Raw genomic sequence first — 12,437 nt, 5'->3', positions numbered from 1 at the left:
CAGGCACAGAGAGCATTTGGTAAATGTTTGCTGAACAAATAAATATTTGCCGCCCTATATTTAGTCTTAAATGCAGGGTTTTCTCTATTGTTTTGTTTTGGTCTCTGCTGTTCACAGGGCATTACTAAATTTATAGTGAGAAAGACAAATCTCGGTCGCTTAAAAGGCTGGCTGGAGTGATTGTATCTAACGCTGTAGTCATTTGGCTGTGTGGGCTGTTTTTCATTAGTCATTTAAAAAGACTGTCACAGGGTAGTGCTGGAGACGAGATCATCGCGCAAATCACAGTGCCATCAACCCATCCATGGTTTTGGTCTGCAATTTAATGATGAGAAAAATACATCCAGCAAGTAAATATTTAACTAAACATTTCCGTACTTGACCTCAATGTAGAGAGTAGAATGGAAATTGTGAATGTTACGATGTAGTTTAAATGGCTTATGCCTGAATTTTACTGGTAGAAATGAATGTTGTGTTTTCATAAAGTAATAATAGTGCTTTTTTCCCTCATAGATATTATCTCATGGTGTAAGTAAAGGACTAATAAGTGAGTATAGTTCAGGAGGAGGAAATTCTCACTTTGAATAAGAGTGCTTGCTTTGCCCAGATGGTTCCATGTTCACATTTTCTGTGCTGTTTCGGTTCATTTAGATTAAAAAGAGCATGGCCATACTCAAGCTAGCAAGAGCATATGGGAACATTCCGTAAGAGTTCATGAGGGAGAAGGGAAACCAAGCACTCACAGGGATCCCAGGGCAGGAGTTTCACTGGAATCTGGCCCCAGTGGGACCAGAAGCTGGGTGAGGGCAACTCTCCCATCGGGGCACCCTTCCAGCCTGTGTGTTCTCTCTGGCGTCCGTATTCTATTTGTGGCACGTTTCTCCTCCCTGCCAGGCCACTTCCTTTCCTATCATAGTCTCTACTTCCTTCTGGCACTCACACATACGTGGCTTCGACTGGCCACTTTTCCTATGCCACGTGGCATCTTCTCAGCTTGTGCCTCTGTGTTAGCTGGCTCCTCACCTCTTAGGAATTAAAAAGCCCCTTGATGAGGGTGAAAGAGGAGGTGAAAAGGCTGACTTAAAACTCAGCATTCAAAAAATGAGGATCATGACATCTGGTCCTGTAACTTCATGGCAAATAAGAGGGGAAAAAGTGGAAACAGTGACAGATTTTATTTTCTTGGGCTCCAAAGTCACTGTGGACGGTGACTGCAGCCATGAAATTAAAAGACACATGCTCCTTGGAAGCAAAGCTATGACAAACCTAGACAGAGTATTAAAAAGCAGAAACATTGCTTTGCCAACAAAGGTCCATATAGTCAGAGCAGTGCTTTCTCCAGTGGTCATGTATGGATGTGAGAGTTGGACCATAAAGAAAGCTGAGTGCCAAAGAATTGATGCTATTGAATTGTCGTGCTGGAGAAGATGCTTTTGAGAGTCCCTTGAACTGCAAGGAGGTAAAACCAGTCAATCCTATAGAAAATCAACCCTGAATATTCATTATAAGGACTGATGCTGAAACTCTAACACTTTAGCCACCTGATGTGAAGAAGCAGCTCATTGGAAAAGACCCTGATGCTGGGAAAGATTGAGGGCAAGAGGAGAAGGGGGCAACAGAGGGTGAGATGGTCGGATGGCATCCTAGACTCAGATGGACATGAGTTTGAGCAAATTCCAGGAAATAGTGAAAGACAGGGAAGGCTGGCACATTGCAGTCCATGGGATCATAGAGATGGACACAACTTAGCAACTCAGCAACACTGCCACCTCTGATGACTCTGTCATGCTCCTGGGAGAAGGATTCTGGACTCCGTGGCTCTGCTTGCGGTGCCAGGTCCAGTTGCTGAACTCATCGGTTATTTGTCTTTCGGTGCCTTCTCCAATCAGCTGTAGCCCTGGAGGCTCAAACGTGGCTGGCTAGAGAAGATGCTGCAAACCCAAATAATTATAGGGTCCAGGCAGGTTAGTTATGTAAGTGAACAAATGAGGCCGGATATGGAAGGGCACATACACGTTTGCATATTAGGCATGCTGCTGCTGCTGCTGCTGCTGCTAAGTCGCTTCAGTCGTGTCTGACTCCGTGCGACCGCATAGACGGCAGCCCATCAGGCTCCGCCGTCCCTGGGATTCTCCAGGCAAGAACACTGGAGTGGGTTGCTATTTCCCTCTCCACATATTAGGCATACGACAGAGTTAGTTCAGTTGCCCAGTCATGTCTGACTCTTTGTGACCCCATGGACTACAGCACACCAGGCTTCCCTGTCCATCACCAACTCCTGGAGCTTGCTCAGACTCATGTCCGTTGAGTCTGTGATGCCATCCAGCAGAGTTGGGTGTTGTCTAAAGGCATAGACTCTTGAGGGAGAGGGCTTAGACTTGAATCCCAATCTCACTATCTATCATCTGCACAATTTAGAACAAATGACTCAATCTCTGTATGCCTCAGTTTCCTCTCTGCAGGGATTAAGGATTAAAGAGTTAGTAAAGTGCTAAAAATGACCCCTGACATAGAGTAAACAGTATGTTAGCTGTGTTTTTAGAGAACGTTTTGATTAGCATCAGCATCCTTGTCATTTATTTTTACAATGAAATGAACTTTCCTCAATTTTCCTAAGACATGAAGCTGTCTTGGTTTCATTAGTGCTTTAGTTTCTCCCCTTTTTGCAGAGCCTCAGCACAGAGAGATGTCTTCTCTAGTGTGAGGATATCAACAGAGCATGAAAAATGATGAGCAATACTTGCCCTTATTGCCATGCTGGCATTAGGGTGTGGTAGGGACCTTGCTGAATTGATGCTTGGGTCCTGTCTAAAGGGTGGAGCCTCCCCCAAAGGGAGATAGATTGCTATAATGTCAGAAGGAAGCCCAGAGTTGTCAGATCATTACCCAGTCAGTCCATCAGTCCAGTCGTCCATCCGGACATCTATTTATCTTTAAAATAAGCTCAAATTAGGTTTCAAACCTGTGCTACTCAGCAAAATACATCTGCAGACTGGATGCACACAGCCCTGGTGCTAGAGACTTGGTTGTAGACTGTTCCTTTAAGAAGATGGTGTGGCCAGAGCTGGTCTCTCCAAAGAGGCTGGAAGCAGAGCTTTTTATATAGCGAATTAGGAAAGCGAGCTCACTGGTGAAGGATGACACCATGAAGCCCCTCCCAAGTATAGCAGCATGGCCCGGGAACAATATATTCTGACCCTTGGGTTTCCAAGGAAAAGCATCTGTCTTTTGACTTTATTTTCTTAGAACAGATGAAAAGATAACTTAGTTTTAGCTCAGATAGGTAGGTCCACTACTGTCATAACCACCTTTCCTAGAAGTGGCCCTTTCCTGTCAGAGACCACACCTCCTCCTCGTGTTTTGATTCTTACCATTGTTGAGTCACGCGGCCGTGTCTGACTCTGAGACCCCACGGCCTGAAGCACTGCAGTCTCCCCTGTCCATGAGGTTCCCCGGGCAGGAGTACTGGAGCGAGTTGCCAGGCCCTTGCCCGGGGGATTGTCCTGACCCAGGGACTGAACCTGCATCTCCTGTGCTGGTAGGCCTGCTTCTTTACCACTGAACCGCCTGGGGAGCCCTGGGCGCTGATTGATTCCCACTGCCGCTGACTGCTCAGGCCCGAGCTCCTCCCTCTCCACCCGCATCCTGTTACTCTCTACAGCCGTCTTCATTTCCACCAGGTAGTTTTTCGGTACTAAAAAAGCCAAGCGCTAGCAGTCAGACGGTTGTCTCTCACAGTCCCCTCTCTCCGCACGCACACACTCACACCCACACACATCAGTGCAATGCACACCAATATGCCTTGTCTCCACAGGAGCAAGAGCAGTCATTCAACAGTGTGCGTTAGCGCATCACTCTCCTCCAGATGGAAAACCTTCTCTCCCAACTTGCAGGTTATCAAGCCCGGGTCCTGGTTTGGGTGTGGCTCCTGCCCCTGGCCCCAGCTGTGTCTCCCAGTGCCCGCCTTGTCCAAGAGGGCACGCTGATGTGCCCCTTCATGTCTTGAGCACAACAGACTTATTCCCGCTCTGCTGACTTTGCCCCGTGTGCTCCCCTCCCTGAAATGCCTGCTTCCCAGTAACTGTCACTATTGCAGGAAGGCCTCTCCCCTCCTTCCATCTGACCCTGGTCAGAGCAGGAACCTTGTCTGTCTGGTGCTCGTCACCAAGTCCTAGTTGCTAAGGGTATAAATGGCTGAACTGTGGGTAGTGAGGGAGCAGGGTGGGGAGATGAGAAAAGTATTTTTAAAAAAAGAATATATTGACTAAAGTCCACTTGTTTAAGAGGTGGGAGGGAAAAGAGCAAATTTGTGAATAATGAGATTTCCTGATTCACCGACACTGTTGACTTACCCAACGTGCAAACGATCTAAAATGTGAGTGGGAATTTGCTCAGACCTGGCTCTCAGACATTAGTACCTAAACAGTCCGTTTCGAGTATTCTCATCAAAGGTAAGAACAGAAAATTGCAGCCCAGATCGCCCTGGTTTTTACACGGTGATCCCTTCTTTAGAGCTGTTGACATGTTTAGTCAATGTTAATTTATTTAATATGCTTCTACTTTTCGTTGTTTCTCAGGTCTGTTGCCACAGTTATTGGGAGTCGCCCCAGAGAAGGCCATAAAACTTACAGTAAGTCTTTTGATTTGATGCTTCTGATGAAGGTAGTTTGCACATATTCAGGAATCTAGCAGAGCTTCTCACGTGAAATAGCAGGTCTGTGTTTCCTAGGAGGCGCTAACTGATTTGAATGTAGGGCACTCACCACGCACAGCTTTTATTATTCCCCGAGGTATCACTGAACATCTGAAAATGTGATAATGTATTTGAACAAGATTTTTGGTGGTTGTCACCATTATCATCATCATAGCAGGGGCAGCGGCAGCAGCGAAATTCCCTTCAGTGCTGACTGTACTAGGTGCTTTCACGGTTTACCTGTGGTTGCTTTCATCTCGAGCACACCGCATACAGTTTACAGATACGGAGAGTGAGGCCCACGAGGGTGAAGTATTTGCCTGCATTTGCACACTTCATCTGTGGGAAAGCTAGAATCCAAAAGCAGTTTTTTTCTGACTCCAGAACATATCACTCAAGTACACAAGTAATTTGTGTTCAAGGTGTATTGTGTAACATTCGCCAGAGCAACAGGTTGAGCAGTCTGATTTCTGGTTGAAGTTGGTGCTCCATCAGATTGGTTTTCCAGTGCCTGACTCCTATCTGACAGGTGGTAAGTAGTTAGTACGGATTTCTGGAACGGGTCAGTGATCACATTTTCATCACTAAGGTCATAAAGCCCCAGAGAGTTAAACCTTCCCTCTGTATTGGGCTGTGTAGTGTTGGTGCTGAAATGGTCCTTTTATCATCTTCCGATGTGACTGGTGGGACAGCTAATCTTCTGATTGATCCTTAAAATTGCTTGTGGTGTACACCATTTTGAGAATATTGTTCTTAATTAGTTAACGCTCTTGATGTTCTTTGAGAATCCTTGAGAAATGTCTGAGATGCTGAGTTTCCACCACGATGAAAGATCTGGTCAGCTAAATGTGTTTCAGTGATGAAGCTGTTGAGATTAAATCCTGTTAGAAGACTTGAAAGTGATTTTTAATCAAATCTTCCAGAAGTTTTTAAGTTATAGAATGTATGTTTTAATTGTGTCTCTTGTTAATATGTCTCTCTTTCTATGCTATGGTAATTGCAGACATACATGAATTAGGCTTGTTAAACCACCTCTCTTAATTTATTTTCTCCCCCAAACATCAGGAATGCATGTCTATATATTCTAGCTTTCAAAAACGACATATATGAGATCAAGAGCAAGCTCTTAAGATCGTTCTTTTATTTAGTTTATGATTACTCCAAAACACTGAAAAAAAAATAACATTTATGTACAGTTGTATATGTGTGTTTGATGACTGTCTCTGTATTTTTTATCAGCTTTTCTAAATATTTTTCTTCAAGGTGAATGATTTTGTGAGGGATAAATTTATGCGCAAAGATGGCTCAGTCCCACTGGCAGCAGAAATTCTTGCCGGAGGATGTGTAAGTACCTTTTGCCGATCTCAACACTGAAGAGACTTGTTTCATGTGCATAGCCCTACCATGCTACCCAAGTGTGGACTAAGGCTTCTGTTCCCCACAGATCCTGCTCAAGGGCACTGTCTCCTAGGGCACCCTGGCGTTTCCTAGACAGGCAGCCGTTCCTGAGGTGGAAGGGGTAAACGTCTCTGGTCTTACTGCCTGTTGAGTCATGCCTGTTAAATCCGCCATTGCTTGCAGCTCGTTCTGCAGTAGAAGTCGTCTGTGGCAGAAGTGTTTGGCCTTTGAGCACATCTTTGCTGACCTTTCCTGGAGTTTTATTTTTTGTGCAGTCTCTCCTACGGCACCCTCTGCTGGGTCAGGCACTGGAATTTGTAGTTTGAAGCCAGCAGCCATAGCCCTCTGCTTTGCTTTACTTCACACATGCCAGCAGGTCTTCAAGGCGCTCCCCGTGCTTCCGGGAGAAGGAGGTGGGGGGTGATGGGCTGAGTGCGCTCTGCATTGTCAGAAACGCTTGGAATGAGTATTTCTTTATGTGGACGAGCGATCTGCGTCTTGTTCCTGAGCTCGGCAAAACATCGTGTCTTTTTTTAGTTCACATACGGGTTTGTTCATGAGAATGTAAATACCTTAAGTAAGTTAAACTCTTCTACAAAGACGGGTGCTATTTAAAGATAAGTTTGGTTAAGTAAACGGTCTTTGATCACTGGGGCAATAAATATGGGTATATTTTCCATCTAAACCTGTGTTTCTTATACAAAAGACGAGATCACTTTTTAATTTTTTTTAAAAATTCGCTTGTTCTGTGCAGGAATTGGTGATCATAAAATGATCTTTTCTTGAAAAGTCATTGAGTTTAGAAGTTGGGAAAACACCCGAGAATATTAAACCTTTGTCTGGAGAGGGCTTATTGTCCTAACATTGAATGGGGTTCCCTGAGTGTAGCAGGGGCGACAGAGTCCTAGCCTCTGGTGATTCTTAAGAGGGGGACGGAATTTGGCTCCGGCTTGACTCTTTCTGTTTGATCACTGACCTGTCAGAGACGGCCAGGTAAGAGCCCCTTGTCCTGTAACTTTAGGAGCATTGAGGATGGAAAAAGGGAGCCTTTAATGTCCTGAGTGAAAAGGACACACAATAATAATCAAAAAGAATATGAGGAGTTGCAGACATGGCTTTTGCCAGTAAGTATTCCTTTAAAACAATTCTAGCTTCCAGTTGAATAACTAGGTTTTCTAATTTTCAGTAGGCATAACCATGGGCTATATTTAGTGTATCCTCAAGGCTGCTACCAGGGGCCCGAGAGAACAGGCCGTTTCAGTAGGTCAGGTAGGTTTTTGGTTTTTTTTTAAGTCAGGTTTTAAACTTGCTGAAAAGACATGATTATATATCTCTGTAAGAATTTAAAGTGGAAAACTAACTATGTGATACTACTCAAGATTTTTGGCAATAATCTTGAGCTTTATTTTCTTTTTATGAAAGCATTTTGCCCACACACAGGCCTGGGTGCCAAGGAGATTGGTCGTGGCACGTATCGTCTGCCGTAGGTGGTCTTGTTTTTTCGTTTGTGGTCGCCCATTTCAAATACAAAGCACCGACTGGCATCAGACGTGGTGCCTAGTTATTGTAAAGTGGTGCAGCCCCTTTGCAAACCTGATCTAAACACAGGCTTAAAATTGGAGCCACTGGGGCTTTACAGCTACTTAAAATATCTGCGAAATGAGGTTTGCCATCCTTCATCTCAAAGGTTGGGGAGACAGTGGTCCTCCGTGTTTCAAGTCTCCTGTTTTGATTCGTCTTGCCCCTCCTTCCCCCATGCCACTGCTTTAAGAAGTAGGAGTTTATTTTTCAGGTAAGCAATCCTGTAGGTGGCAAACAATCCAGCTCCTTTAGATCTCTGAGGAGTGGGTGGCTGGTTGCATTCAGCGTGTGTTTTGGAAGTAAGCAGCCGCGTCTTTCTCTGCAGGCCCTGGTGGCCTTGTCCCCATCCTCAGAGCCCGTCACATGCCCCCTTAGAGGGTCCTGTGAGAGTGCTTCTGCCTTGCTGGCCAGCCTGGACAACAGAGAGCTTAAAAGATGGTGTCGCATGGGCAGTTCCCCTTAGTTCACCCAGGCATCGCCCAGCCACGGGAGCTCACCTTGCTTTATTATTAGAGAGGATTAGCATACATGGCTGGCTTTTGCACTTATAACCCCAAATTCTGGTTTCTTTGAAGATGGTTTTTGTGTGTGTGGTTGGTTTGTAGTCTGTTTTGTACAAAAACAAGGGTAAGAGGCAAGGAGGTCCTTGTCTCCTAACCTTAACTGTCTCCTAGCTAAACTAAGGCTTGTTTTATAAGATACGTATCAGGAAAACAACAGAAATGATAGTAAATTTGAAGGAAAGGGTTGGAGGAGAGAGAATAAAATAGGTCTCATTCGTTAATTTTTAAGATAATTCAATCTGTTTCTTCCATCCTTTCTTCCCCTCCTGAGTCGGGAGCTCAGTCCAGGAGGGAGACCGCTCTGGGGTGGTCACGGTCAGCACGGTCAGCACGGTCAGCAATGGTGGTGGCTCTCAGGATATGGGGCAGAGGACAGAGGACCTGTTGCTGCTACCCATCTCCAGTTAGGTTCCCAGTGACTTTAAACCTGACATGTCATCTCTGAGTATGTTGTTGTGATTGCAGTGTTGCTGCTGGTTTAAGAAAAAATAACATATACCGTGCCATGTGGTCTATAGGTTATAGTCCTCAGTTCAAGTGAGTCTTATGTGCCTGTTGTAGTGGAATAGAGGCTTGAAATCCTGAAGGCACTGGGGTCTTTGGCTTTTGATCTTCTGATCTTAAGGCTGTCTGAAAAGGAGACACAAATGGTTCCGTCATGGCATCATTAGATTAGCAGTCTAATCTACTTGGCCTGAAAATCTACATTGAAATGAAAAGAAATGAAATGATATTCACTGGGAAAAAATGTCAAAAAAGGATAAACCTCCATCCTATAAAGCTTGTATTTAGTAAAAATTATCGCATACCAATAAAATTTAATAGTATTCTGCAGTAATTTTTGGAAAGACAAGCAAATATACTCTTGAACAGTAGTCCTTTGACAATGGGCTTCCCTGGTGCCTCAGTGGTAAGGAATCTGCCTGCCAGCATAGGAGATGCAGGCAACACCAGTTAAATCCCTGAGTTGGGAAGATCCCCTGAAGGAAGAAATGGCAACATGCTCCAGTATTCTTGCCTGGAGAATCCCATGGACAGAGGAGTCTGGCAGGCTACAGTCCATGGAGTCACGAAGAGTTAAATGCTACTGAGCATAATGGGTCCACAGTATTTTTCTTTCTTTTAAAAAAAATTTTATTTTATATTGAAGTACAGTTGATTAACAGTGTTACGTTTTAGGTGTACAGCAAAGTAATTCAGTTATATATATACATGTATGTATTCTTTTTAAAATTCTTTTCCAATTTAGGTTATTACAGACTATTGAGCAAAGCTCCCTGTTCTACACAGTAGGTCCTGTTGGTTATTTGTTTTAAAAATAGCAGGGTGTTCATGTTGATCTCAAATTCATTCTCCGTCCCCCCCACCCAGTTGACTGTAAGTTTGTTCTCTAAGTCCATGAGTCTGTTTCTCTTTGCTGTGTGCCTGAGCACTCAGTCACTTAGTCGAGTCTGCTCTCCACAACCCCATGGACTGTAGCCTGCCAGGTTCCTCTGTCCATGGAATCCTCCAGGCAAGAACGCTGGAGTGGGTTGCCATTTCCTACTGCATCTCTGTTTTGTGAATAAGTTTATCTGTATCAGCGTTTTTAAAAGATTTTGGATGTGAGCATTGTCTTACGGTGTTTGTCTTTATGTGGCTTAACTTCACTTCGAATGATGATCTCTAGGCCCATCGGTGTTGCTGCAGATGGCATCATTTCACTCTTTTTCATGGCTGAGCAGTATTCCGCGGTGCGTATGCACATCTTCTGTCGCTGGGCATGCCGGTTGCCTCCGTGTCCTGGCTGTTGTGGATAGTGCTTCAGTGAGCATCGTGGTGCACGTATTCTTTCAAACCATGTTTTCCTCTGGATATGCACAGTGTGGGATTGTTAGGTCATATGTTAGGTCTGTTTTTAGTTTTTTGAGGAACTTCCATACTGTTCTCCATAGTGGCTGTACCAATGTACATTCCTACCAGCAGTGTAGGAGGGCTCCCTTTTCTCCATGTCTTCTCTAACATTTATTGTCTGTAGATTTTTTTTTTTTTTTTTTTTTGGTGATGGCCATTCTGACTGATATGAGGTGGTATCTCATAGTTTTGATTTGCATTTCTCTGATAACTAGCAATGTTGAGCATCTATTCATGTGCCTGTTGATCATCTGTGTGTCTTCTTTGGAGAAATATCTTATTTAGATCTTCTGCCCATCTTTTGATTGGATTGTTTGGCCGTTTTTGATGTTGAGACACATGAGCAGTTTGTGAATTTTGGAGATTAATCCCTCATTTGCTACATCATTTGCAGATATTTTCCCCTATTTTGTGGGTTGTCTTTGGTTTATGGATCCTTTGCTATGCAAAAACTTCTGAGTTTCATTAGATCCCATTTGGGTTTTTTTGTTTTGTTTCCCACTACTGTAGGAGTAATGGAAAGATAGTAATGGAAACTGCAAAAAAGATATTGCAGTTTATGTCAAAAAATGTTTTGCCCCTATGTTTTTCTCTAAGAATTTTATAATATCTGATCCTACATTTAGGTCTTTAATCCATATTGAGTTTATTTTTGTGTATGTTGTTAAAGAATGTTTTATTTCATTTTTCACATGTAACTGTCCAGTTTTCCCAGCACCATTTCTTAAAGAGATTGTCTTTCCTTCACTGTGTAATCTTGCCTCCTTTGACATAAATTAATTGACCGTAGGTATGTGGGTTTATTTCTGAGCTTTCTATCATGTTCCGTTGATCTGTTTTTGTGCCAGTACCATACATTTTTGATGACTGTCGCTTTGTAGTATAGTCTGAATTCAGGGAGCCTGATTCCTCCAGCTCCCTTTTTCTTAAGTCTTAAGATTGCTTTGTCTCTTTGGGGTCTTTTGTGTCTGCATACAACTTTTAAGATGTTTTGTTCTAGTTCTTTGAAAAATGCCATTGGTAATTTTTCCATCAAGATATATACATGTACGTTTGTGTGTGTGTGTGTGTATGTGTGAATCTATCTAATGCTTATGGGAGTTTATATTCGTTTTAAGAGAAAGAAATAGTTGATGTGTTCACATCATTGGTTCTGAAAGGGATTGGTGAGAATATGCTCGTGGAAAAACATGACATGAGGAGCAATCTCAACACACTGTTGACTGGGGGATTTTTGCAGAAATTAATGCTTATGGCCATTTGATTTATTATGTAAGTGAATATTGAAATATCTACTGTCAATACTAAGTAACAAAAGATGTATTAATACGTCTCTGTTCAGTAAGTTAATTGCTCACCCCCAGAAGTAAGTATGACCCTAATATTGTTGCCGATATTCCCATTACTGTGGTAATTTCCACATACATGATGTTTTTATGCCTGTGTGTATAGCTGTGTATCAAAATACCATTTTTAAGGGATGTTTTTATAACTTTTTTTTTTGCTTTACATTCAATTGCAATTAGTTTTTATGGTTTAGAAAAATTAAAAGACACAGACACCTATGTGCCTACCACTTAAGATGTCAAACTTGACAAATGCAGCCAGAAGCCCACATATACCTGTCCCAATAGCTCCCCCATCTCCCGAGAGATAAACCTACCCTGAAATTGGTGTTTTTCATTCCCACACCTGCTCTTTATACTTACTGTGCCATCTGAGTGTGTCCCTAAGCTAGGTCAGTGTTTGCTTTTGGATGCTTGGTTCTGACCCAGTGCAACAGGAACACAGACCCAGAGATTCCTGTACTGGCACCTTCGCGTATTTTCTTACTAGTGCAACTGTGTGCTTTGCTTGGAAGAAAAGAATAGTAAATGCAAATATTATTTTCAAATGCTGTCGTGTGGCTGGCATACAGTAAGTCTATCTTACAGATGTGTGGATTTATAGGATTTTGCATAAATATAGTTGGAATGGTATATTTTTTTATTTCTTTTTTTTTTTAATTTTTACAGTGTTGTGTTGGTTTCTGCCATACAACAGGAATCAGTCATAGTTATACATATATCCCCTCCCTCTGGAGCTTCCCTCCCTTCACCTGTTGCATCCCTCTGGGTCATCACAGGGCGCCAGACCGGGCTCCCTGTGCTGCCCAGCGTCTTCTGCCCAGCCCTCCATCTTATATGTGATAGTGAATATGTGTCTATTGTACTTCCCCGTTCATCCCACTCGCTCCCTCTCCCACTGTGTCCACAAGTCCTTCCATTCTCTGCTTCTGTGTCTCCATTCCTTCCCTCAAAACAGTTCAT

The 12,437-nt window shown here is 43.3% G+C and overlaps 1 protein-coding gene across 1 annotated transcript in view; it reads left to right on the top strand.

The window, feature by feature from the left end:
- SLC25A13 (solute carrier family 25 member 13) overlaps nucleotides 1-12,437 on the top strand; it is a 237,518-nt gene that overhangs the window by 167,499 nt on the left and 57,582 nt on the right. Inside the window, exons 13-14 of the mRNA XM_069587464.1 lie at nucleotides 4,578-4,630; nucleotides 5,957-6,037. Coding sequence (XP_069443565.1) covers nucleotides 4,578-4,630; nucleotides 5,957-6,037 — 134 coding nt within the window. The remainder of the gene's footprint in view (nucleotides 1-4,577; nucleotides 4,631-5,956; nucleotides 6,038-12,437) is intronic.

This window comes from Ovis canadensis, chromosome 4 (assembly GCF_042477335.2).
Source record: "Ovis canadensis isolate MfBH-ARS-UI-01 breed Bighorn chromosome 4, ARS-UI_OviCan_v2, whole genome shotgun sequence".
NCBI lineage: Eukaryota > Metazoa > Chordata > Mammalia > Artiodactyla > Bovidae > Ovis > Ovis canadensis.
This window is presented reverse-complemented; position numbering and strand designations above follow the sequence as displayed.